Source organism: Pseudopipra pipra, chromosome 21, assembly GCF_036250125.1.
Source record: "Pseudopipra pipra isolate bDixPip1 chromosome 21, bDixPip1.hap1, whole genome shotgun sequence".
Taxonomy (NCBI): Eukaryota; Metazoa; Chordata; class Aves; order Passeriformes; family Pipridae; genus Pseudopipra; species Pseudopipra pipra.
Window position 1 is genome coordinate 2,872,895 of NC_087569.1, and position 24,367 is coordinate 2,897,261.

The window sequence follows — 24,367 nt, forward strand, 5'->3', positions numbered from 1 at the left end:
CAGCTCAAGAGGGAAGGCAACAAACTCTTGCTCCTGCCCAGCAGGGTTTGATTCACAGAGGCTGTGGCAGCAAAACCAAGCAAAGGGATGTGATTCCATGATGGATTTGCCACCCCAGGGCTGTTCCCCCCAGCTGTGTGGGCAGCCAGGCAGCAGTGCCCATCCCTCTCTGGGTTGCCCAGCCTGAGTTTGGTTGGGTGCTGCTCTGGAGCTGGTGGCAGCAGTTGGCACAAGAGTTATGGACATGCTGTCAGTCTCTACACACCTGGAAAATGTCCTGGTCCCACCTGTGGGCGCAGTGATGCAGGAGGATGGTGGGATAAAGAGGGAGCCCAAGGGCTTCCAGTGCAGCTTGTGACTCAAGAGTGAGGGCTGTGCAGGTGCCCCAGGGAGCACAGCTGGGGACTCCAGCTCCCCTGTGTCCATCCAGACGTGACCATCATGTTAAAGTGGTCCCAGGCTGCCACATGGATGCAGGGAATGGGGGAGGAATGGCTGTTTGGTCAGTGCAGCTGCTGGGGGAGGTTGTGAGCAGGAGGGAGGAGCAGCTGCAAAGACTCAACTTCCACTTCAGAATCTAAAAGGTTTAAAACCTTAGGGCCAGGATTTGAGCAACCTGGTCTAGTGGAAGGTGTTCCCTGCCCATGGTAGGGCGTTGGAATGAAATGAGCTTTAAGGCCCCTCCCAACCCAAACCATTCTGTGATTCAAACTTTTTTGCTGGTTTTGACCTTCATCTTTGAGACTGATCACAGCACTGGAAGTGCCAGTGTGTTACTGAGTCCTGGGGTCAACTCAGGAAGGCTGGCACAGGGAGGACAAGGCGTGGGGCATTGCTGCACTGTGGTCATCCACCTTGATCCCTTCTCCAGGACCACTAACCCTCCAAAGCAAGCAAACCCCATTGCCATGTTCATAACTCAACAGAGGGACAGTTCCCTGGCCATCAGTCATCATTGCTCCATTACCAGAGCCATTCCAACACTGGAGTTTGAGATCCAGCTGAATATGACATTGGATGCCATCCTGCAGGTATTCCTGCTCCAGGATCTCTCCTAGGGAGGCTCACAGCTCTTCTCCCACAAATAAGAGTAGTTTAGCCATGAAATACAGCAGATGGCCATATCCCCTGGCTCTGCCTTGGATCTTGGTTACTCCACTCCCTGCAATTCCTGTCTGGCTGCTTCTCCATCCTCCTGAAGCTTCTGCCAAGCTCCTTCCCTCCAACGTCACTCCGATCAGAGAATCACAGAAAGGCTGAGGTTGGAAGGGACCTTAAAGATCATCTCATTCCAACCCCCTCAACGTGGGCAGGAATGCCAAGATCTTTTCCTCAAAACCCCTGGACTGTTCCCCTGCTCAGGAGCAGGGGTGCAGCTGTGGGATGTGGCTGGTTCTTGCTGGAGCAGGGGCCTCGTTTCCCTGGCATGTGCGTCTCGTGGCAGAGCTTTGCATGTGGAATTGCAGCACTGTATCAATGATGATAAAAATAGCCATGTGCAGAGTGTTATCATAACCTCTGCTTCAGCTGTCACCCAGCCAAGCCTGCACACGGCCAGCCTGGCACAAGGAGAGCTCCACCAGCCACCTGAGGCTCTTCTCTGCTTCCTAAATTCAATCCCTGCTTCAGCATCCAAAGCTAAAACCAGCAGGGAGGGCGTCCGGGGAGAGGAAGACATGGAAAATACCACCAGGATCAAAGGGATTTATTTTTCTTTCATTTTTCATTTATAATTTTGTTTGTTTTCTGAGTGGACCGTTGATTGCACGTCTGGTTGACAGAATGCTGTCAGCTCTTGCTGAAAGCTCTGAAATCATCCTGTAAATATATATTTGCACCAAAAATGTTTTGGTCCTCAAAGAGGAGGTTGGCAGTGCCTTGTGGCTGAAGGGATCCAGCACAGGGACAGCAAACACTCAGGAAATGATTGCAGCAAGCAGGTTGTGAATGGCTGGAACAGAATCATAGAGAATCATGGAATATCCTGAGTTGGAAAGGACCCACAAGCATCATCCACTCCAACTCCTGGCCCTGCACAGACACCTCAACAATCCTACCCTGTCCCTGAGAGTATCATCCAAACCCTCCCTGAGCTCTGGCAGCCTTGGGGCTGTGCCCACTGCCCTGGGGAGCCTGGGCAGTGCCCAACCAGCCTCTGGGGGAAGAACCTTTGGCTGAGATCCAACCTGACCCTCCACAGCTGCAGCCCTTCCCTGAGTCCTGTCACTGGTCACCAGAAGTTGTGTCCTTTGCAACAGGAGTCAGAAAGGTGTTGGGAAGAGTCACTTGTCCAGTCTCAGTTGTTCGTTGCCCCGTTGTTGGTGTCTTTAGCAGGATAAAATCTGTGTAGAGCTGTTTGTTCATCAAAGCCTGACTGGCTCCAACAGGTGGAAGTCAATCCCTGAAAGTCCTCCTCAGTGCTGGCAGACAATGAGGATTGTTTGATCCCAGGCAGGACCCCAGTCTCTGATCCCTGCTCCGAGTTGAGCCTTGATCCCACTTTTCCAGCTTCCCCATCTGGTACAGCAAACCCACGAGTGTCAAATCCTGTCAGCAGCTCAGAGCCTTCAACCCCTGTGACCTTCCTGACCATCTTCACCTCCCCTCACGTCCCTGTCCTGTGTCCAGACCCAGACACACCCTCTGGGTGCCCCCAGCTTCTCCCCCACGAGGGGTGTGGAGGTGACCAGCACTTGTGAGCATGATTGTCCTGCTCTGCTCTGCCCTGGGGTGGCCTCACCTGCAAAACTGGGGCAGTTTGGGGGGACACAGAAAGTTATGAAGCCATTAGAGAGTGTCCAAAGGAGGGCAATGAAGATGGGGAAGGGCCTTGATTTGAAGCCGTGTGAGGGCACTGAGGGCACTTGAGGAGACTGAGGGGAGACCTCACTGCAGTTCCACCTTCCTGGGCAGGGGCAGAGGAGGGGCAGGGACTGAGCTCTGCTCTGGGGGGACCAGGGACAGCAGCCAGGGAATGGCTGGAGCTGTGTCAGGGCAGGCTCAGGTTGGATCTCAGGCAAAGGTTCTTCCCCCAGAGGCTGGTTGGGCACTGCCCAGGCTCCCCAGGGCAGTGGGCACAGCCCCAAGGCTGCCAGAGCTCAGGGAGGGTTTGGCTGATCCTCTGGGGCACAGGGGGTGACTCTTGGGGCTGGGCCTGTGCAGGGCTGAGGGTTGGACTCCGTGATCCTTGGGGGTCCCTCCCAGCTCAGCACATTCTGTGACTCTGTGACTGTGTGAGGGATGGAGCAGATCCCGCTCAGCTGCCGCTCTCCATGCCAGGAATGCCCCATCCCTGGGCCCAGCCAGCTCCCTGTGTTTGATATTGCAGCTGGGAAGCGGCAGCTCTGACCTCTGGCCCCCGAGCTGGGGTTTGGCCCTGCAGAGGGTGAACTGCTCCCTGTTTGCACAGGCTCGGGACGCAGGATCAAAGGGCTCCGCCTGAGTAAGAGCAGCCCAGCCCTGCGTTCTGTTCACGTTCCATCTCCTCAGGCTGCCTCTGCCTGCCCAGAGGGCTCCCAGGGCCGGCTGGGAGGAGGTGGGTGACCCCACGAGGTCCCCAGGCAGTGAGCTTTACCTCACCAGGGTGGCATGTGAGCTCAGATGGGTGGGTCTTTAAGCTGAGCTGTGGAAAGCCATCCCGCTCCTCATCCGAGAGCAGATCTGCAGTCCGGGCACTGCCTGAGCTGCTCCCTGAGGAGTGCAGGGACAGGGACCAGGGAGAGCAGCGTGTGTGGCAGTCAGGCCCTCAGACAGCCCAGGGCCATCCAAAGGAGGGCACTGAAGATGCCCCACAGTGAGAGGTGGGACGTGGAGGATTCTGCTCTCCTGGGAGGGTTGTGTAGGTCAGCAGATCCCTCCCCAGCAAATCCAGCTCTGAAGCAAAGGGGCACATGGCACAGGCAGCTGGGGAATGTTTAGGTTTGTGTCCTGCTGTGATTGCAAGGCCACCAACTAATTCATCTCCACAGCCATAGGGAGAAGGAGCCCCAGAGCTCTGGCAGGAGTGGGCACTGCAGCCCAACACAAGCACAGGAATCAAAGTGTAAATGGTTTCCTCAGTCTAAGCAGGTGCTTCTTTCCCTGCAAAGAACCTGGGAGGCAGACCTGGATCCAAATGGTGGGTGTTGACACAGGGGACAGTGCAGTGTCCGCTGAAGCTTCTGTTGTTTTGGACAGGCGAAGCTGGCGGGGGAGCGTGGAGCCCGTGCCATCCTTTTCGACATTACTGACGATGAAAGTGCTGCTGATCAGGTACAGACCCCATTAATACTCTCAGCTAAACCACAGTGCTCCTGTCCCATCCCAAAACGTGTCCATCAGGACCCACCAGCCACCAGCAGAAAGTCCCAGGTCCCAGCTGGTGTTGGATGTTGGCTCTCACCCCACTCACCCATGAAGAGTTGGTTCCTCTTTCCTTCACTCCAGGGCACACCTACACTCTCAGAGGACATTATCTGGTCAGTTGAGCTTTTCTGCCAGGAGCTGGATGCTTCCTCTTGGGAAGTCATGGATTTCCTAATTTCATCTACTCCAGACAGCTCAGTTTACCTCTAGGGAAAGGTGACTTCTCAAGTTTTCAAGCCCAAGTCACAGCCCTCCCTGCAACACTCTTGGTGCAGGTTTAGAGACCTTCAAAGGTCTCTTCCCCCAGCATTGCTGTCATCTCTGGAATGGAATCAGTTCCCTATCCAAATGTTCCAGGGATAATGAAAAGCATCCAGCATTCGACTGAGGACAGACAGGGGAGCTGGTGCCTGAGCTTATCCAAACTCTGGGCTGACTCCTTGCTGGATCCATCCCTCCTGGCTCTTTTATGCACTTACAGATTAATTTCTGATGCCAGAGAAAGGCAGCAGCGAGTGCAGGTCCATGAGGTGACTCCAGGGTTGCTCAGATCCCAGTCTGATCCCTCTGAGCCTCTGATCCCACTTTCCCAGCTTCCCCATCTGCAGTACCAAAGCCAAGAGTGGCAACTCTCAACAACTCAGACCCTGCAGCCTCCGTGGTCTTCACGACCATCTGCACCTCCACTCACATCCCTGTCCCCAGACCCAGGCACCCACCTCTGGGTGCCCCCAGCACCCCCCAGGGCATGGGAAGTGATCAGTGGGTCCGATGGCCACCCTGGTCCAGTCCAGGTCAGTCTGGAGGGGAGCAGGCTTGGACACTTGCTGAGCCAGCCCGTGCCAGTATGACCAGGAACAACCAGAATGTCCTCAGGGAGGAGGGGAACTGGATGGGTCTCACAGGAAGAGCAGAGGAAGCATTTCTGTGGGAAGGCAGCACTAGGCAGTGCTGTTGGCAGTTCCCACAGGGAAGAGGAGACACAAAGAACTTTCGCACAGGGGCTTGAAGAGGAGCTCAAGAGACACCAAGCAGTGTCCAGCTGGGCATGAGGACTCACCAGCAGGGAAAATTGAGTATTTTCCCAATGCTGGAGAGTTGGTACAAGAGGAGGAGCTTCAATCTGATTCATATTCATCCTAGAGAGACAGTACAGATCTGGGGGAGCAGTCAGTCTCTGAAGTGTGTGCAAGAAGCATTAGGAGGACCAGACGTGCCTGGGGGACCAGGATTGTCCTTTTCCAGGCTGTTCTGGACCAGCTCTCACTGTGTTTGTTCCTTTGCAGCTGAGGAAGCCCAGAGGCCTGAGCCAGCCTGTGGTTCTGATCAGGGGCCACGATGCCGAGCAGCTCATGAGCGTCGTGAACAAGAACAGAGAGGCCCATGTGAAGATAGAGGTCAAGGAGCCACCAGCCTGGGTGAGGCACACACCATTCCCACTGCCTCCCACATCCTCCCTCCCAAGCCACAGCACAGGGCTTTCCCAGAGCTTTGCTCCCAAGGGACAGAGATCAGAGCCCTTGGCAGGAGCTGTCTGTAGCATTCAGATGACCTGCTGCAAATAAAGGCTCAAAAGCACTTTCAGCTTATTTAGTGTCTTTTGCTCCAACGCCACGAGTGAGGTGAGGTGAGGTTCTCTGTCTCTTCAGGGGAGACCAAGCCTTGGTTTTCTCATCTTATGCTGCCTTAGACTGTGGCACTGGGGGAGCTGAGATGCTGCAAGACAGAGATTTTCCATTCTTGGTGGGATGTCCAAAAAAAAGGCCGAACCCTTTTTTCCTTTTCCTGTAAAGAGCACAGAGGTAGAACTTGGCCCTGTGTTCAAAGGCTGATGGGCCAGAAGAGATTGGGAGACCCCTGCCAAGCCTCTTATTCCCAAGTCTGCCACACAAGAGTAATTTCTCTCCTGTTTTATCCAACAGCCAGACTACGACGTGTGGATCCTCCTCACCGTGGTCAGCACTGTGGTCGTCATCGTTTTGATTTTCGTTGTCCGCACAAAGTGCCAACTGAACAGGACTCAGGTAGGGACCCCCTGGAGCAACAGGAATACACAAAAGGCGGGAACAGACATTGTTTGGGAATTGGGGAAATGGGCAGACAGTGGGGGGACAAGGGGGAATGACTTCAAACTGCCAGAGGGCAGGGTTAGATGAGATATTGGGAAGGAATCCTACCCTGTGAGAGTGGTGAGGCCCTGGCACAGGTTGCCCAGGGAAGCTGTGGCTGCCCCATCCCTGAAAGTGTCCAAGGCCAGGTTGGATGGGGCTTGGAACAACCTGGTCTAGTGGAAGGTGTCCCTTCCTCTGGCAGGGGGTTGGAACAAGATGAGCTTTAAGGTCCCTTCCAACCCAAACCATTTGGTGATTCTGTGGTTCTATGATTTAGTATTTTTAGTAGAAACGAAGAAATTTCTAATCATCTTCCTAGAGTCAGATGTATTTTCCTATATGAGAACATCCCGTGTTTCCTGTAGAGAGACAATCCTTTGGAGCTCAAAAACTCAGCATTGCTGAGCGATTTTGAATGTCCAGAGCCAGCCATCTCCTGCTGGTGACAAAAGCCTCCCCTGGCTAAGTCAGGTTAGACAGAAAGCCACCTCTGGAAATGAGTAACACCCCCAAATTCCTGATAACCCCATTTTGGAAAGGGAATGCCTGTCCTGAAAGCCTCCCCTGTCTGTCAGGACTCCGTGCAGCAGCAGACCCTGCAGGCCATCGGGCAGTTGGCCACACGCCGGTACCAGCCCCGGTGCCGCCCGGCGTCGCGGTGGGACTCGGCCAGCAGCTGCAGCTCCGCCCCAGTCTGTGCCATCTGCCTGGAGGAGTTCAGCGAGGGCCAGGTAGGATGTGGGCAGGGCTGCTGGGCAACCACAGCTCCAAAATTCCCGGGTGGGATTGGTGGTGGGAGCTGAGCGTGGCAAGAGTGGGAGGCCCTGGTGATATTTCCTTCTGCAGCCCTCCTGAGGGCTGGGAAAGGGCCAGCATCCATGGAGTCTGCCTGCCCCTTGGCCAAAAGAGCCCTGTCTCTGCTGGAGTCACTCAGATCTCCTGAGGCACATCTCCAGCTGTGGCTCTTGGGTAAAATGTCCATAAAACATCCGTGTTGAAACAACAGGACAAAAGTGGGGTTTGCTGCTCCAGAGCACCCGGCCTGAAACCTCCCTGTTTCCAAGGACTTTCACCTCTCTGGACATTTACACCCCAGAGCAGAACCTGAGCTACTGCACAGCCTCCTCTGTGCACAGCTGGGCTGCAGATCCCTCACTCTTAGACATCTTTCCATCCTGCAAGGCTCGCTTCCATCAAGAAGGACCCATCCAGGTCCTGGAACATGGTTCTCATTGCTCATACTCCTCCTCTTCTCTCTAGGAACTGCGGATCATCTCGTGCTCCCACGAGTTCCATCGGGAGTGTGTTGACCCTTGGCTGCAGCAACACCACACGTGTCCCCTTTGCATGTTCAATATTCTTGGTAGGGCTCAGACACAGCATTTTCTGGGCAGGCACAGGGTTGGGTGCAGGGGTTGTGACCAGGAGCTCCAGGTACCCTTGGGTGATGCACCAGGAGCTCCACGTGTCCCTGTGCATGGAATGTATGGGATGGTGTGTCCGTGGAGAGGGGTCCCTGTGTGTGAGCCCCCCAGGGTACAGCAGGACACTGAGCTTGGGACCTGCACCAAGAGGAGGAGTTTCCAGTCTTGGGACCTGTGGGCAAGGGAGGGGGGCAGCAGGGAAAGCACTGAGTGTGCAGGACCATCGGGGTTGTTTGGTGGTGGCAATGAGGAATTGCGGGACACGGGCAGGATGTGGCACTGTGGTGGGAGGGCAGTGGAGTTGGTGCCAGGGATACAGCTGGGCTGTGGGACATGTGCTGGATGCTCCCTTTTCTCTCCACAGCCAGAGACTCAACGGACCAGGCCACGGCCGCCAGCTCCAGGCTGGCCCCTCAGGACATGGAGCCTGGACGGCGACTCCACCTTTTCCGCCAGCACCCAGGACATGCCCTTTACCACCTCCCACACCCGTATCCTCAGAGGAACCTCAGGAGCTTTCCCCCGGAGCCAGCCCACGGCAACCCCTTCTTCCACTCCCCAGAGCTCTCCCAGCTGGATTTTGACACCATCCACTACATGCCCTACAGACCGGCCCCCTCCCTGCTCGCCTGCGGCCACACGTCCCCGCTGGCCCCGGGCCTGCTGGGCCAGCAGCTCCCCGTGCCCTCGGCGTGTGGGCAGGCGCTGGCACCCCACAGGACGTGTTCCCTGCAGGCCCAGCCCCCCTGCCCCGGGCTCAAGGCAGCCCTGGCACAGAAGCAGCACCGCGCGCCCGCCCTGCGCCGGGGGGTGAGCCACGGGCACCAGCACAACAGCAGCGGCTCCGGGGAGAGTTACCTGACGGAGCACAGCGGGTACCTGGCGGACGGGCCGGGCAGCGACTCCAGCTCGGGGCCCTGCCACGGCTCCTCCAGCGACTCCATGTTGAACTGCACGGACATCAGTCTGCAGGGCATCCACGGCAGCTGCTCCACGTTCCGCAGCTCCCTGAGCAGCGACTACGATCCCTTCGTGTACTGCAGCTCCGAGGGCCCCGCCACGGACCACGGCCAGGAGCCGCTGCGGCCGCCCAGGGAGAGGCGGCCCAGGTCCTTGGACCTCATGGTGCCCGGGGGGGCTGCTCCAGCCAAGCCCCAGGTGCTCAGCCACGTCCACTACCACCACCACCAGCACCACCACTACCGACGGGACACGGAGTGTCCCCCTGGGCGTGCCGGGCAGGGGCCTGTGCCACGCAAACCCCGCTACTCTGGGGCCAAGGTTGGCTTCCACGGGGCTCGGACACAAAAGAGGACTGAGAAGAGCCATCACTGCCAGCAGCCTCCGGAAAGCAGCGCTGTGCTGCAGGAGGCGGCTCTGGCAGGACAGCCGGCCTGTCCCCAGGAAGGCCGGGAGCCCCCTCATGCCCTCTCCGCTTCTCCAAACAGGTTGGACTTCAGTGTAGATGCCAACAGACAGTTGGGAGCAGCTGGCACATCCCTTGCCCTGCTGCCCCCAAGACACAGCCTGCAGAGCCGGCATCACCGAAGGAAAAGAAAGTGTTCCCTGGAGCCCGACCCCGCTCTGCTGCCCAAGGACTCGGCCTTGCCCAAAGCCTGCGATACTCACCTTCCCCACGGCCATCCCAGTGGCTCCCGCTGCTCTCCCGAGGTCCAGCCCCTGATCCCAAGCGCTCCCCTGCCCGGTGGCTCCGGCTCCCGGCCGCTCTGGAAGTGTTTGGTGCCACAGTCCAGCTCCGAGCTGAGGAAGCAGGAGGAGGGGGTGTCGGGACGGGAGGGAACCCGCCCGGTTCCTGCGGATTTCTCAGGGACAGGCACCCACAGACACAGTCTGAGTCTCCACCTGCACTGCCCGTCCCAGCAGGGTGGGCAGGGTAAGTCTGGTGTGCTCCTCTCCTTGCAGGGAGCAGGTGAATGAGGGGGGTTTGCTGAAGGAGCTCTGGATGCCAGGACACCTGGCACCTTCCCCATGGAAGCACTGACAGCAGGAGCATTTCAGGGCTCACCTGTCTGGAGATGGTGGCCTGAACGATGAGCAAGTGTGTTAATGAGTGCACCAAACCCTAAAATACTGCATATGAGAAATAAGGGGGCTAATTTTAACTAAACATCTCCAGCAGCTGGAGTATCTCCCAAAGGGAGGGATGGGACCACGTTTCTCAGTGTCCTCGCACCAGTCTGGGTGTCTTACTGGCAGAGTCATTATCTTCAAGGCTTTTTGGGCTCCAGTTGTTCTAGCCAAGCCCAGCTAACTGCAATCAGTGAGGAAGGAAGTGTGTGTGGCGGGTGGTAGTAGAACAGACTCAATGAGTTGATGGATTTGCACATCCCTCGTTTCTCACCTGCCTCTGTTGCGTGGGAGTTGCTTTTTAGTGTCTTTTGGAAATCAGATGTAATTAAAGTTTGGCCCTTTGCCTAACTGCTGCACATCTCTCACTGAGAGAGGGAAAATGCCTTTGAGTCGAGGCTCTTTGAAAGAACCCGAGTTTAGCTCCCGGGTCTTGCTCTCTCAGGTCCTCTGAACACAGCAACCTGCACGTCAGCCCGGGCAGGTGCCGGCTGGGAGCAGAGCCCGGCTCCCTTCCTCCCCCTACCACTGACTCACTGCAGCTCCTCGGGCAAATCCTTTTGATTTCGATACCAAACACAGATCTGGCTGCCTAATTTCTCTTAAAACACTGGCCCTAAACTCGTGACTCACCGTGCCCATTGTGCCGCAGAGATAATCACTTCCTCCCCGTGCTCGTCTGTCCAGCCCAGCTCCACGCCCAGGCTCCCGGGGCAGCTCCAGCCGCGGGGGCAGCGGGGCAGGGGGGGCTGGATGGGCACGGGCCTGGCTCCCCGCGGCGCTCCGGCCTCCCAGACTCCCAGGAACAGATTTTTTTTCCCAGGCACAGAAGTGCCTGACAGCGCAGATGGGTGATCCGGAGGCCCGCGGGGATGCTGCCGTTTGGAGGGATGAGGAGGCAGCAGTGCAGAGGTGCCTCTGGTTCACGGGGAGCTCTGAGTGCTGATGCCCTCCCGGGATCACAGCGGGGGCTTCCACGTGGAGAGAGCTCTGCTGGCTCAGGGAAAGCTGCTCAGGAGTTGCTTTGAGCTCCTACCTGAACCTGGGAGGCCTCCCCAAGCCCCCAGAGTAGGAGTCTGTGCACCTAAAGAGGGTGCTGGGTGCTGCCTTGCCCAGGGCATTGCAAGGTCCATGCCTGTGAAGTCTCTTTGGAGGTGGTCCCAGTGGCCTCAGTCTGTGCCCACCTCATTGTGGCTCTCTGGCCCCCACCCAGAGCCAGTGCCAGCTGCTTTGCCAAGCACACCCAGCCTTCATTCTCTCTTGGAGCTGGAAGGACCAACGTGTTTGAAAGCACTGTGGCTCTATTTGACTGCAGTAGCTTCTGGGGATGCTTCCAGGACCAGCCAGAGATCAGAATCTCCTTGTAAGGCTGAGAAAATACATAGATTTAGGATTTAGCTTTATCAGGAACAGAGGGCAGAGCAGAAGGTTTGTGCAGGGCTTATGCAGAAAAGCCACCAGGCTGAAAACACGTTGGTTGACATAACACAACCTCTGAGTTATAATCACATTGGTGCTTTATCTTGGGAAAGGTGGAAATCAGTAGAGACCAAGTAAAGAGAGCAAAGAGCAATCTCAATAGACAGTCCCATGTAAGCAGGACACAAAACACAGACAAGGAGACCAAAGAAGAAACACATCAGTGTCTCCAGATAAATGGCATAACGCTAAAAATATAAATGGATGAATTAGAAAGCCCAGCTTTAAATTAAAGTTTTGACATAAACTCTTCAGAAACCTAGTTTAGAGGAAAAACAAAGAGCAGGACCCTGTAATTCCCAGGTGAAATTACAGAGAGGAGAAGAGTGTGTCTCTTCTGGTGGCATGGGAGGGACCCTCCGTCCTAAGGAGAGTGTGAAGTCCAATGACAAGTGACACAAAAATCCCCAATTGCCCCTAAGTAGAAGGAGGGTGGCATTTGGGTTATAACACACTATGTCAGTACAGGGTGCAAAGAGGAGCCTACAGAGACATGAGAGTTTTTTAATAATAATTCTGAAAGAAGCAGTCAAAAGACTAAGATGCTTTTGGGCACAGGGATCATTTAAAGCCCCAGAAAGGGCTGGCCAAGCAGCAGGGCAGAGAGGGCACTGGGAAGCTGTTCTTCCAGAGTCAAGGTGTGGTAAGACACACCACACAAGGAAATCAGGATGCCAAGCTAAGTGCAGAGCCATGGAGAAGCACACGAGGGAAGATTTCTGTGAACAGCTTGTGAAAAACAGAGAGACTATTAATGCAAACATTTCCAGCTCCATCAGAAGGGAGAAGGCTGCCTGAGGCTCTGCAGATCCAGGGAATAACACAGGTCTGAGGGATGTTCAAGGGCTGTAAGTGCAGGGAGAGCAGAACAAACTGAATTTATTACAATAGTGATCAGCCTGGAAGCGCTCGGGGAGGTTCTCACCCTGCACAGGGCAGGGGCTACAGGATCCCTCATGAATCAGATCATCAGTTTGAGTGACTCTGAAATACAGTGGAGAGTAACAAATTGCCAGGGGTACAGCTCACCCCCTGGGCATCCTGCAGGGCTCAAGCACAGAGCTGATAAATCCTGAACGTGGCCTGCAATCTCTTATCCATGCCCAGAGCCAGAAGGAAGAGCTGGGGGCAATATCAGCTGGAAATAGCTGAAGCCACAGAATGATGAGCCTGACTTTCCAGCCAAGCAAATTGTTAAGAATTCAAATGGAGGGGCTGACTTGTAGGCACATGGCTGAATGTGAAAACCAGGGGAGGAGGCACCCCAGCTTCTGTAGGGAGAGATAATGCCTGGGACATCTTTTAGGGGAAGGAAGCTCTCAAAGGATAAAAGGGAAGGTGCTCTTATGGGTAAATAACTGGCTAGAAAATAGGAGACAAAGTGTGGACCAGACTTAATGGGGGGAAATTACTCAGAGAAGGAGCAAAGTGGAGTTCTCCAACTGTCTGCACCTTCCAGCAAGCTCATAAATATCCTGGACAAGGAGAGGAGATAGCAAAGTGTGTAACAGATAAAATCCATCAGGATGTCAGCATTAAAGCTGGATACAGAGTGTTACAGAGGGATCTCCTGCTGCTGAGCTGTGGGGGGCAGAGTGGTGGGGGAAATCCCATGGAAGTAGCACAAAACACCACACAAGCAGAGCCACTTCCGAGTAAAAATCAAATTATTATTATTAGGAGCTGGCTGGGCACTAATGTGAGACAAGCAGAAAGTGCCTTTATGCATAAGCCTGTGGTGAGCTCAGAGCTCCTGCACACCTCTTCTCAAAAAGGGAAATAGCAGGGTTGGGAGAAGGGCAGAGAGGGATGGCAGCGATGGGGTTTTCTGAGAAAACAAAGAATAGTGAGACTTTCATGTGGGAAAAAGGTGATTAGCAGAGGATATGAAAGAGAGGATATGAAATCAGGAAAGCAGGGGAGAAGGCAGATAAGAGGGACTCACTGGTGCTTAGAACAAAGTAATTGGTAGCATCAAACGGGAAACAGAAGCTTTAAAACACCCAAAAGGCAACACATGGTGTGTAGTGAAACTGGTGCTGGTTGCCCAGAGGATGTAAGTGCCAGGAGTAAAATGGATTTGAGAGCCCAGATCAAGAGCTGGCAAATGCAGAGATGCAAATACACCCCCCGGCTCAGGAAGTCCCTAAACCAGGGTTTCCAGGAGCTGCTGGTGCTGCTGTGGGATGCAGCAGCCTCCAGGTGTGTGCTTACCTCTCCCAGCTGCCAGGTGAGGCTGAATCCTGATCCACAGCCCCTGGAGAAACTCCACTTGTGCAGGCAGTGCCGTGCGCTGGCGGGGCAGGGAATGACGCGGCAGATGATCCCAGAGAGGCTCGGATGGTCTTGGAGTTTGTGCTGCTTCCTCGAGCACCTCCACCAGCCTGTCTCGGTGGGGTTTGCATAAAGATGCATCCCCGACTCCTCTCTTGCCTGGGAAACGACACCTGGGAGTTGTGCCAGTGGAGGATCAATCCTTGAACAATGCTGGATGGATCCTTTTAAGGGAAGTCAGACAACTGGCAGGGAATTACAGCTAGATGGCTTCCTAAACCGCCCCAGCACGCCCGGATGGCATCCCAGAACAGCCAGATTACTCCCAGCACAGGCTGATGAAATCTCTTGATTTCTCTCCCTGGGAAACCTCACCTCCTGCAGCACTCTGGGCGTTCTCCCCCTCCCTCTCTCCTGCTCATCCTCTCAACCATTCCCTTTCATGTCACGTCTTTGATCTTTACCAGGGAGAGGGAAAGGGATTAGAGGTAGAAGACCACCCTCAAAACCCCTGTGGTGTCACCAAGACGTGCTCCTCCAGGTCACTGCCTTGGGTGGGTCTCCATGGCCAGTCCAGCAGCCAAGGTTCTCCCACCTCTGCTTTCTTTTTTAGCCTTCCTTTCTGTCTGTGTAACAGGGGACACTTACACAGGCACAGCTTCCAGAAAATACTAGAGTAATGCTATTGGAGGCTGAGGGCATCTGATCACAGAGGGATTGAAGCTGGGAAGCTGCTGGAAGTGGCTTATTCCATGTACTGGTGACTCAAATCACAAATGTCTGATACCCTCAAACTCTGTCTTCAGGTACTTTGGCCATGCCTGCACACTTATGTTCATGTAAAACACCATGTACATTAATTTTCCCATGTCAATTAGCTACATTTTTCCAAGCAGAATCTTACTTGTTTGTTTTCTTCCCCTATATTTATTTTTCAAGGCTCTGCTCCTACAACTGCTGATGTATAACCATCCAGGGTTTGCTGTGACTGTTGTGAAAAGTTGTTTTGAGTTGCTCTCTAGGAACCTCTAGATGGGCATTTGTTTCCTTTGGATCTCAGGAACACTCAGGAAAAGGGAAGTGGGAAAAATAGTGCCTGTGTGCCTTTACTGGGCTATTCTGACCCTGTGTGAGAGCTCTGGGCAGGCTCAGACATTTGGTGTGGGTGACAAAAGGCAGTTGGAGAGAACACACTTGGAGAGAAAGGGGCTGGCTGGAGCAGTGACTCAGGGTGCACTTTTTAGGCAGCCCTTGAGTTGAATGGTTCAAAATAAACTGCTGAGCATTTCCCTGTCAATAATTCACCAGGCAGAGGGGGCTGGTGAAGAGCCTGAGCTTGGTTGGGACTCAGAAGGAATTTGTGCAACCTCTTGAACACTGTGAAACTTGTGCCATCCCTGTCTTGCATCACTCACTCTGCTTTTGTTGTCTGGAGTTTCTGGTGCACCCTGGAAGGTGCTGCCTGGCTCTGTGTGATATGAATGAGTGTTATTTTATGTTCCTAATAATTTTTCAATCAGCTGTACAGATTTTTCTCAAAGAACAAACATCAGAGAGCCTCAAAGGCAAGCACCCAGTTAGTGATGGGAGTCCTGGGGAGCACTGTGCCCTTAGCCTGCCTCTTCTGAAAGAGTAGCTTGATGTCTCAACTTTACATTTTATTGTACTTTACCTTAGAGGAATAAACTGTTTGGGAGATGGCCAGAAAATTCCCTCTGAAAAATTGGGAGAAACTTCATAGAATCGTGGGCTATCCTGAGGTGGAAGGGACCCACAAGGATCATCGAGTCCAACTCCTGGCCTTGTTCAGAACACCCCAACAATCCCACCCTGTGCCTGAGAGCATTGTCCAAACACGCTGTCAGGCTTGGGGCCATAACCACTGCCCTGGGGAGCCCGTTCCAGTGGCTTAGTGGCTTTTTTAGTGGCTTTCCCTGCAGCATCTGTTCTCCGTATTTGCAGGGTCAAGGCCCCAGCAGCTGCAGAGCCCGGGAATGTTCAGCCAGGTGTAGCTGACACTTTTCTTTCTCCTTTTCTTTGAGTGCAGGATCTGAAGAGGAGGTCCAGGTTGTCCATGAACACTCAGTCTAATGAAACACTGGCCTGTTTGCTCCCTGGGAGCTGGAGTGGACGCAGATGTTCGGCAGGAGGAGTTCACACCTCGCTCTCTGCGCAGGACCGAGCGATGCCCAGCCCGGCCCCGCCAGACACAGACTGCAAACAGCAGTGGGGCACTCGTGGTCTCCTCACACGTCCCCACGTTGCAACAGTCCCACAAACAGAGCTGTGCTCTCCAGGCCTCCTTCTCTGAAGGCACAGGCAGCCCGTGGTCACCCTGTGGCACCTCTGCGTGGGCTGGGCAGAGGCACCAGCGGGAGAGCTCAGCGAGGGAGTGCAAGCTGCTATTTTGGCATGTTCATGCCACAGAAGGTTTTGCTAAACACTTCAAAAATAAACAAGCCTTCGAGACCAAAAGCTGCAGAAATGACTTTCTGTGGCCTGGTAGCTCCTGACTTCATTTCCTCACTTAGGTCAAAAGCCAGACTTCTCCAATTAAGTTTTCCATGCCTATTTCAGACACAGGAACAAGCTATTCTCCATCTCACCGCTCACAGGTCTGCCCTGCAAGGTGCTGCTTCTGACTCCAGTGGAAACCAACAGCTCTCACCACTTCTGATCCCTCCAGTGCCCCTCAGCTGACGCCGTCTTGGCCATTCCCTGCATTTGGCAGCAGCAGGAGAGGTGAAGACACAGGGACAACGTCAGCATTTCTGGGAAGGAGCTGGGTCAGACTCTTTCCATTGCAAAGAATCCACCCTCTCATCTGGCAATGTGAACAAGTCTCTCACTCACCCTCTAACTCCTCCACCTACCCTCAAACTAGGTGTCATGGCCAGCCCTGTTAAGAGCAACTCATTTTTTGAGCATATTTCAAACCTGAGGTGTCCCCGTCACAGGAGTCATGGAAAATCCTTGAGTTCACGTGGTTCCTGCTGCTTCCTCTCTCACTGCCTCAAGACACAGCAAAAATTCCCAGCAGAAGCCTCCATAATAAATGCAGAGCAGGGCCCCATCCATCGCCCAGCCTTACCTTCATATTTCTGAGACACCTGAAATGATCCTCTGAAGGGATTTTTCAGAATACCCTTCTGTCTTTTCCAACATTTTGATGATGCAGGGAGAAAACTTGAGAAACCATCAGGCTCCAGTTTATTACTTTTCCCCCCCTCTCGTTTGTGGAAGGTTTTGGGGGTTTTTTTTTGGATGCCACTAGTTCTTATTTCCTACGTCTCATAATTTGCAGACCTTCAAGTAAAATAAAACCTGCCAAATTCAAAACATCTAGAACCCAAACAGCTTCCAAACAGCAGGGAATTCCTGTTGAGCTCATTGCCCTAAATGATCAGTCAGGCCAAAGAATCAGATTCCCATGTGTAGTGCACATTTATATGGCACCAAGTGCTTCCAAGCACAGGGAAACACTGCTGGATACAACACTGGAGCTGAAGGTAACTCCTGACAGTTTGAAACCTGGGGTAGGAACAGGCTTCCCCATGTGCTCAGTGCTCAGCAACCCTCCTGTGTCTTCCTTTGAATCAGCAGCAGCTTCTCCAGCTCGAGAGAGAGCACACTGGTTATGCAGTCCCAGTTCAGGATAATTCTGCCTCTGCCTTCGTTTGTGGTGAGGAAAGCTTTTTATGGGGTTTGCTGCCCTTAATCCTTGGAAAAAAGGCATCTTTCTCCCAGCTGCTCATCAGCCCCTGACAGTCAGTGATCAGCCAATAGCACTGTTTCATTATTCCCTTGCTATTCCCTTCCCTGTCTCCTGTGACTGAGCCCCTGCAGGACCTCTCAGTGTAGAGAAGAAACTGATTTCTTTCATCAAAGAACCCACCAGAATTACATTTAAACCTTTCCAGGCTCTTCTTGCAGGCAGAAGACACAAGCTCAGATGTTTTCTCCCTTGCAGGAAAGTCAGTTTTCGACTAGAGGAAAATACCCAGGAGCAGATCCAGATTTGCCCTGTTTGGCTTCTTGTGGACTTTGTCCATGGCTTGTCTCAACCAGCTCCCCCACGTCCTTGACCATCCTGGAGGGCTCAGAGGACTTCACAGAGGGGAGGGCCATGAGGTCAGGGTGCTCCCACTGTTCTCTTTAGGAGTCAAGAAGGCTGAGAGCTTCCAGGGATGCATTTCACTGCTCAAAGGAACAAGTGGGCTCTTTTGCAGTCAGAAGTCCTCCTCTCTTTTCCCTCCTTATCCCTAACTAAACAGGGAATCTGCAGCAAGCCCCAAGCTTCTTGGGAGCACTAATGCACCCTCCACTCCCCACTGCAGTATTACCAGGGTGCCAGGGCAGTGCCTGCTTCCAAGTGTTTCCCTTTCCTGACCTTATGCTGCTGCTCCTTTTCATCTAGAAACGGCCCTGCTGGATGTTGTCCTGCTCTGTGGGCCTTGTTCAGCTGCAGGTCTGCCTTGGTGGGGGCCCAGGTGGGAGGAGAGGGGGGAACTCTCTGGGAAGGTGAGTTTTACGATCCTTTTCGGTAGATGGATGACTGTCCTTGGCTGCCGGGAAGGGAAGAAGCAATATCTGAGAAAACAGGGAATGGCTCCTCGCAGTTCCTGTACCTCTGGCTTCTGGGTGATGCTTTTGAGTGCTCAGTATGCGTGGGCTCCATCATGGAATTTCTCCAGCATCCCAGCAGTGAAGCAGAGCTCATTTTCCTTCACTGCATCCAAGGCTGAAAACTGATGGAAACCAGAGCATCCCAAGGTCCTTCTGTCCCAACCGAAGGCCCAGCCCTTCCCCAGGGACCCCCTTTGTCCCAGGAGCTCCCACCCCCTGAGCTGGGATCCACAACTGGGCTGGCTGGACATCCCCCCTCCTACACAGATCCTTCAGATCCTTCGGAAATGTGAATATCGGTTTGTTTTGTTGTTGTTGCTTCTTGTTTAGTTTGGTGTTTTTTTGCTGAGTCTGTCCTGGCTCTCAGGGGTTGGGAATAAATTATGACCCAGGAAAAAGAAAAACAAAACCAAAAACAAAACCCAAAAAAACCCCATCACAAAAACAATCCAAAAAAAAAATAGGAAAATACATTTTATATATATGCCAAACTGTGTATTTATGTCCGATCCACACGGAGATGTGTGAATATGCTGATGTGCTCAGAAATATATTTATTTACTAATATATTTATCCAGGTACCAGTGTGCTGCCTGCGTTTGTTCTTTGGGGCTGTTCTGGCCTTGGGGCGCCCACGGATCGGGATTGGGACTGGGATCGGGATGGGGATCAGGGCTAGGATTGAGATTGGGACCAGAACAGGGATTGGGACTGGGATTGGACCAGGATCGGGGCCAGGGCTGGGATTGGGATCAGGACTGGGACCGGGATCGGGACTGAAATTGGAAACAGGACCGGGATCGGGATTGGGACCGGTTAGGGGATCAGGATTGGGATTGGGGCCGGGATCGGGATTGGGACCGGGATTTGAATAGGGATCAGGATCGGGTCCGGGATAGGGATTGGCATTGGAACCGGGATCGGGACTGGGATTGGGATTGGAACCGGGACTGGGACTGGGATTGGATCCGGGATCGGGATTGGAGCCGGGCCCGGAATCGGGATTGGGATCGGGGCTTGAATTGGAACCGTGACCGGGATGGGATTGGGATTGGAACCGTGACCGGGATGGGATTGGGATCGGGATTGGAACCGTGACCGGGATGGGATTGGGATCGGGATTGGAACCGTGACCGGGATGGGATTGGGATCGGGATTGGAACTGTGACCGGGATCGGATTGGGATCGGGATTGGAGCCGGGATCGGGATGGGATTGGGATCGGGATTGGAGCCGGGATCGGGATGGGATAGGGATCGGGGCTGGGATTGGAACCGTGACCGGGCTGGGATTGGGATGGGGATTGGAGCCGGGATCGGGCTGGGATTGGGATCGGGATTGGAACCGTGACCGGGCTGGGATTGGGATCGGGGTTGGAGCCGGGATCGGGATGGGATCGGGATGGGGATTGGAATCGGGTTCGGGACCGGAGCCGGGATCGGGATTGGAGCCGGGATCGGGATTGGAGCCGGGATCGGGATCGGGGCCGAGCGCGGCGGCCGCGCAGGCGCAGAGCGGGGCCGGGGCCGGGCCGGGCAGGAGCAGCGATGGCCGCGATCTCGCTGGAGACCGTCCCCAAGGACCTGCGGCACCTCCGCGCCTGCCTGCTCTGCTCGCTGGTCAAGGTGGGACCGGACCGGGACCGGGACGGGGACGGGGACGGGGACGGGGACAGAGCCAGGCGGAGGGGCAGGGACCGCTCCCCGCCGGCCCCGGCCCTTCCCCAGCCCGGGCCTCCGGGCCCCGGCGCTTTTCCCGGCCCGGCCCTTCCCCCGCCCGGTTTAAGCCTCGTAGCCCCTGCCCGGGCCCTTCTCCCCGGTCCGGACCTTCCCCGCCCGGGCTGGGCCTTCCGATGCTGCCACCGGACCCTCCTGCCCCGGCCCGGCCCCTCCGCTCCGGCCCCGGCCCTTCCCGGCCCGGCCCTTCCCGGCCCCGGCCCCGGCCCTTCCCGGCCCCGGCCCTGCCGCCCGGTTTGGCCCTCGCAGCTTAAACCGCCGGGCCCTTCTCCCCATGCCGGGCCTTCCCGGCCCTTACCCCTCCCGGTCTGGCGCTCCCTGCCTTCCTGCCCCAGCCCGGGCCTCCCTGTCCCGGCCCTGCCAGGCCCGGGCTCCTCTGCCCCTCCTGCCGCCCGGCCCGGGCCTCCCGCAGCCTCGGGGCTCTTCCCGCCCCGGCCCTGTCCGCTCCTTCCCGGGGCTCTCCCTCTCCCTTCCCGGGGTTCCCTTTCTCTCTCCCTTCCCGAGTCTCTCTCCCTCCCCGCGGCCTCCCCACTCCCGGCCGGCCCCGTCCCTGACCCCCCTGTCCCCTCAGACCATCGACCAGTTCGAGTATGACGGCTGCGACAACTGTGAGACCTACCTGCAGATGAAGGGCAACCGCGAAATGGTCTATGACTGCACCAGCTCCTCCTTCGACGGGTGAGTGGGGCCTGGCCACGGTCCCCAGGGAGCCCAGGGATGCTGTGGTGGCACTGTGGGGTCACCCGGCCGGGAAATGTCCCCTCAGTGCCAATCCCTCCTGCAGGATCATCGCCATGATGAGCCCCGAGGACAGCTGGGTCTCCAAGTGGCAGAGGATCAGTGAGTATTTTGGGAGCCACAGATCCCTGATCCCCAGCAGACCCTTCTCAGGGACAGTGGGTTGGTTGGGCTGTGGAGAGGGTTCTGCCCCACGATGTCCCCTCCAGTGAAGGGACATCTGCACAGGTGTCCCTTCCCACCTGGCTGCTGCTACGTGGGGTAAGTCGGTGTTTTCTTCCCCCCAGGTACCTTCAAGCCAGGTGTCTACGCAGTGTCCGTGACCGGCCGCCTGCCCCAAGGTACCTGTGAGATGGAATCAGGGTTTGGGGGTTCGGTGAACACTGGACAGGGATCATGCCATGTGGGTGATGGGATCAGCAAGGTGGGAAGGGATCAGCAGAGTGGGAAGAGATCAGCAGGGGGACTGCAAGAATGTGCTGGACTGGGGAAGGGGCTTCAGGGTTCTGCACTGTGGCTGCCAGAAGCTGATATGAAGATGCTGATGGCTAAAACCAGCTATCAGAGGGATAAACCGGGATTAAAGGGTGACTCTGGAAAGTGATCTCATCTCCAGTGGTTCAGCTCTAGGGAAACACAGAAGTTTGTCCATAGAAAAGAGTTTTGCAGGATGGGGTGCTGTTAAGGCAGTCCTGGTGAGCAGGTGCCCCTTCCTGTCGTCCTGCACCAAGGGCTCGTGCCACGGGGGGCTTTGTGTGTTTGTAAATGGAGTGGAGGGCACAGAGGATTTGCCCTATCTCTGGGATGCAGAAATGGCATCATCCTCTAGCTGAGCCCCTGCCCAGTCCCCAGAGCAGATTCCTGACCAGGAGTGAATCCTGAATCCCCAGGGGGAAAGCTGTGCCAGTATCTGGGATCCCAGGCTCCTTGTTTCTCACCTGAGCTCTGCATTGGGAAGGAGCTGGAACATCACAAGGCTGGAAGCCAAGGCCTGCTGGCACAACCCAGGCACATCTGAAATACCCAGGGATAGGGTTTAGGTTGGATTTTAGGAAAAGGTTCTCTCCCCAGAGGGTGGTTGGGCACTACCCAGGCTCCCCAGGGCAGTGGGCACAGCCCCAAGGCTGCCAGAGCTCAGGGAGGGTTTGGACAACACTCTCAGGGACAGGGTGTGACTCTTGGGGTGTCTGTGCAGGGCCAGGAGTTGGACTCAGTGATCCTTGTGGGTCCCTTCCAGCTTGGGATATTCCATGATTCTGTGAAATAAAGAAGATTGTCCAGATCTTGATCTCTACGTGACAGAACCACCAGATTTTTCCAGGGCTCCTCATCCCACGAGAACACTGACCTGTGTTTGTCTCCTCACTGCAGGGATCGTCCGAGAGCTGAAGAGCCGTGGTGTGGCCTACAAATCCCGGGACACAGCCATAAAAACCTAAAGGGCTCTTGTGCTGCCTGGAGGATCCTGGTGCTCCAAATCCTCTTAGCTTTACCCTGCAGGGAGGCAGGGCTGGACTCGGGGTTTGCTGGCTCAGCTCCCCTCCCTCGGTACCTCCGGACTCCGCCGCCCCACGCTCTGCCCACACAGACCAGAGACCTTTATTTGAGCCTTGACAGGGGGGAGGGTGTGAGTAGGGCTGGGGGAGGGTGTTTAGTCGTGATGCACAAGTTTTTTAAAGTTGGTGTGGGAAAGAGGGAATTTGGGATCTAGCTGTGTAAATAGTTCAATAAATCCCACTGCCTGGCCAGGGCTGGGTCCAGCTGTTGCTCAGTCACTGGTTTCACCGCTGCAGGAAGCGGGTGGTGGTGTGGGGGGGGGTCTCTCACTCGCCCCCCTGCCTGTGCCAGACTGTTTGGAGCCAGTGGTTGTGTCACTGCTTGTGCCACAGGCCACATTCCTGCCTCGAGAGGGAGATCCTGCCCTGGCCGTGCTGGAGTGTTCCCTGTGGGAACAGGCCATCCCCACCCTGCAGCTCCCGGCTGGATGGAGCAGGTATGGTGGTGTTTTCCTGGAGGTCACAATGCCCTGGGCCTGCAGGTTGTTATACAAGGGACATGGTATCAGGATGGACCTTCCAGGACCTTCCACTGGCTGTTGCTGATCTCCAGGGCAGGCAGAGTGGGATGAGCCTTTTGCTGGTGTGGTTGGGAGACAGCAGGTCTTGCAGAGGGGAGGGATGGACAAGCAGGGACAGGAACATCATCCAGCCTCGTGTTTCTAGGGATCTGACTGTTTCAAGTGTCAGCTTAATGTCTACTCCACATGGGCTCCTGAGGGATTCACCCTCCTTAGCTGATGGCTCTTGTTTGATTTGTTTTGTTCCAGTTCAGCAGCAGCCACCGATCACGAAGGGCTGAGTCCTTCATCAGTAACTCTGTGAAATAACCATATTTGTTTTTCTGAGATAATCCTGGAGCTGAAAAGCTCAATTATTGTTTCCTGTAGACAAACAGTGGAAAACCAATACAGCCTGAAAACTACAGGCTGCATGCAGCACAGGGAGTGCAGGGCTGGCTGGGGAATGACACTGCCAGAGGTAGGGAGGTGACAGCTCTGTCCTGCTCTGGTTTGTAGAGCTGGGCCCAAAAAACAAGTCCCAAGTGCTCCAGGTCAGCCAGAGCATGGCCTCTGGCAGGGTTTTGGAGCAGATGTGTGGTGGGAGAAGCCTGGAGCAACAGGGGGGCTGGAGGGGACTGCAGAGAAAAGCCCCTCAAACCACGTTCCTCTTGGACCCTTGCAGATGTGATCTGCTGTCAGGAGTATTGGCTCAGTGCAGAGCAGGGCCAAAGTCACGTTGTCTCTGGGCTCCAGAAAATGCCTCCAGGTGCAGATCACCTTTTGTGGGATGCCCTGGGCGGGGGGTCAGACTCTCCTCTTGGCAGGACGGAGCAGCAGGGTCAGTTCCTTGGGAGAGGAGGGAGTTGACCGTGACTTTCACACATCCCTGGTGAACTCAAAGCCCTTGACTTGCCTGATAGTTATCCTCCAGGCTTGCTGGGTTGCAGAGTCTGGGCAGGAGATGTACCTTGGGAATTCCCAGTAGGTCAGGTCTGTGGGAGAGAGGAGTGACTGCCCTGGGAGCCCAGGGCATGACTGCACAGGATGTTCAAGTTTAGGCATTCTGGGCATGGACCTCTGGGCTCTGGAGGGCACTTTCCGACCAGCTGTGCCATGAGGAGCACGGGGTGAGCTGGGATCCCCCGGGTGTGTTCATCCCTGTGGAATGGTTTGGGAAAGCTGCAGCCAGTGCTGTCTGGACAGCCGTGCCGAGAGCTGACAGGTTCAGGATGGGAGGGTCAGGGAGGATGAGGTGGGCGGCTCTTCCTCCAGCTGGATGGCGATGGGTCTGGGGAGTTTTGGCTCCAGCCAGGGTGGGAGGATGCTGGGGATGACGGAGCTCACCCGCCCTGCCGTGCCCGGCCCGGGAAGCCTCACGCTGGCAGTGCCACGGGGTGGCAGCACGGCCTTGTGCAGCGGGGCTGGAGCCCGGCGTGGGCTCAGGGAGCTGCTGGAGATGGACCGAGGCACAATCTCCATTTTCTGCTGT

The 24,367-nt window shown here is 55.4% G+C and overlaps 2 protein-coding genes and 1 long non-coding RNA gene across 3 annotated transcripts in view; 2 read left to right on the plus strand and 1 right to left on the minus strand.

Annotated features, from left to right (window-relative positions):
- Positions 1 to 18,927, plus strand: part of RNF43 (ring finger protein 43) — a 61,982-nt gene extending 43,055 nt beyond the window's left edge. Inside the window, exons 3-9 of the mRNA XM_064677669.1 lie at positions 4,177 to 4,251; positions 5,631 to 5,762; positions 6,267 to 6,368; positions 7,031 to 7,186; positions 7,716 to 7,818; positions 8,244 to 9,773; positions 15,768 to 18,927. Coding sequence (XP_064533739.1) covers positions 4,177 to 4,251; positions 5,631 to 5,762; positions 6,267 to 6,368; positions 7,031 to 7,186; positions 7,716 to 7,818; positions 8,244 to 9,773; positions 15,768 to 15,811 — 2,142 coding nt within the window. The 3' untranslated portion in view covers positions 15,812 to 18,927. The remainder of the gene's footprint in view (positions 1 to 4,176; positions 4,252 to 5,630; positions 5,763 to 6,266; positions 6,369 to 7,030; positions 7,187 to 7,715; positions 7,819 to 8,243; positions 9,774 to 15,767) is intronic.
- Positions 1,691 to 14,623, minus strand: LOC135425412 (uncharacterized). The gene is made up of 3 exons (XR_010435592.1): positions 13,661 to 14,623; positions 9,509 to 9,640; positions 1,691 to 6,379 (listed from the first exon to the last, which is right to left on the minus strand). It is a non-coding gene; the product is annotated as an uncharacterized LOC135425412 (long non-coding RNA).
- An 885-nt stretch (positions 18,928 to 19,812) lies between the features above and the next one.
- On the plus strand, positions 19,813 to 22,579 carry SUPT4H1 (SPT4 homolog, DSIF elongation factor subunit). Its single transcript, XM_064677673.1, has 5 exons — positions 19,813 to 19,970; positions 20,653 to 20,759; positions 20,866 to 20,921; positions 21,107 to 21,160; positions 22,191 to 22,579. The coding sequence occupies exons 1-5, from the start codon at positions 19,893 to 19,895 to the stop codon at positions 22,256 to 22,258; spliced, it is 363 nt and encodes a 120-aa protein (XP_064533743.1). The 5' UTR covers positions 19,813 to 19,892; the 3' UTR covers positions 22,259 to 22,579.
- The last annotated feature ends 1,788 nt before the right edge of the window (positions 22,580 to 24,367 follow it).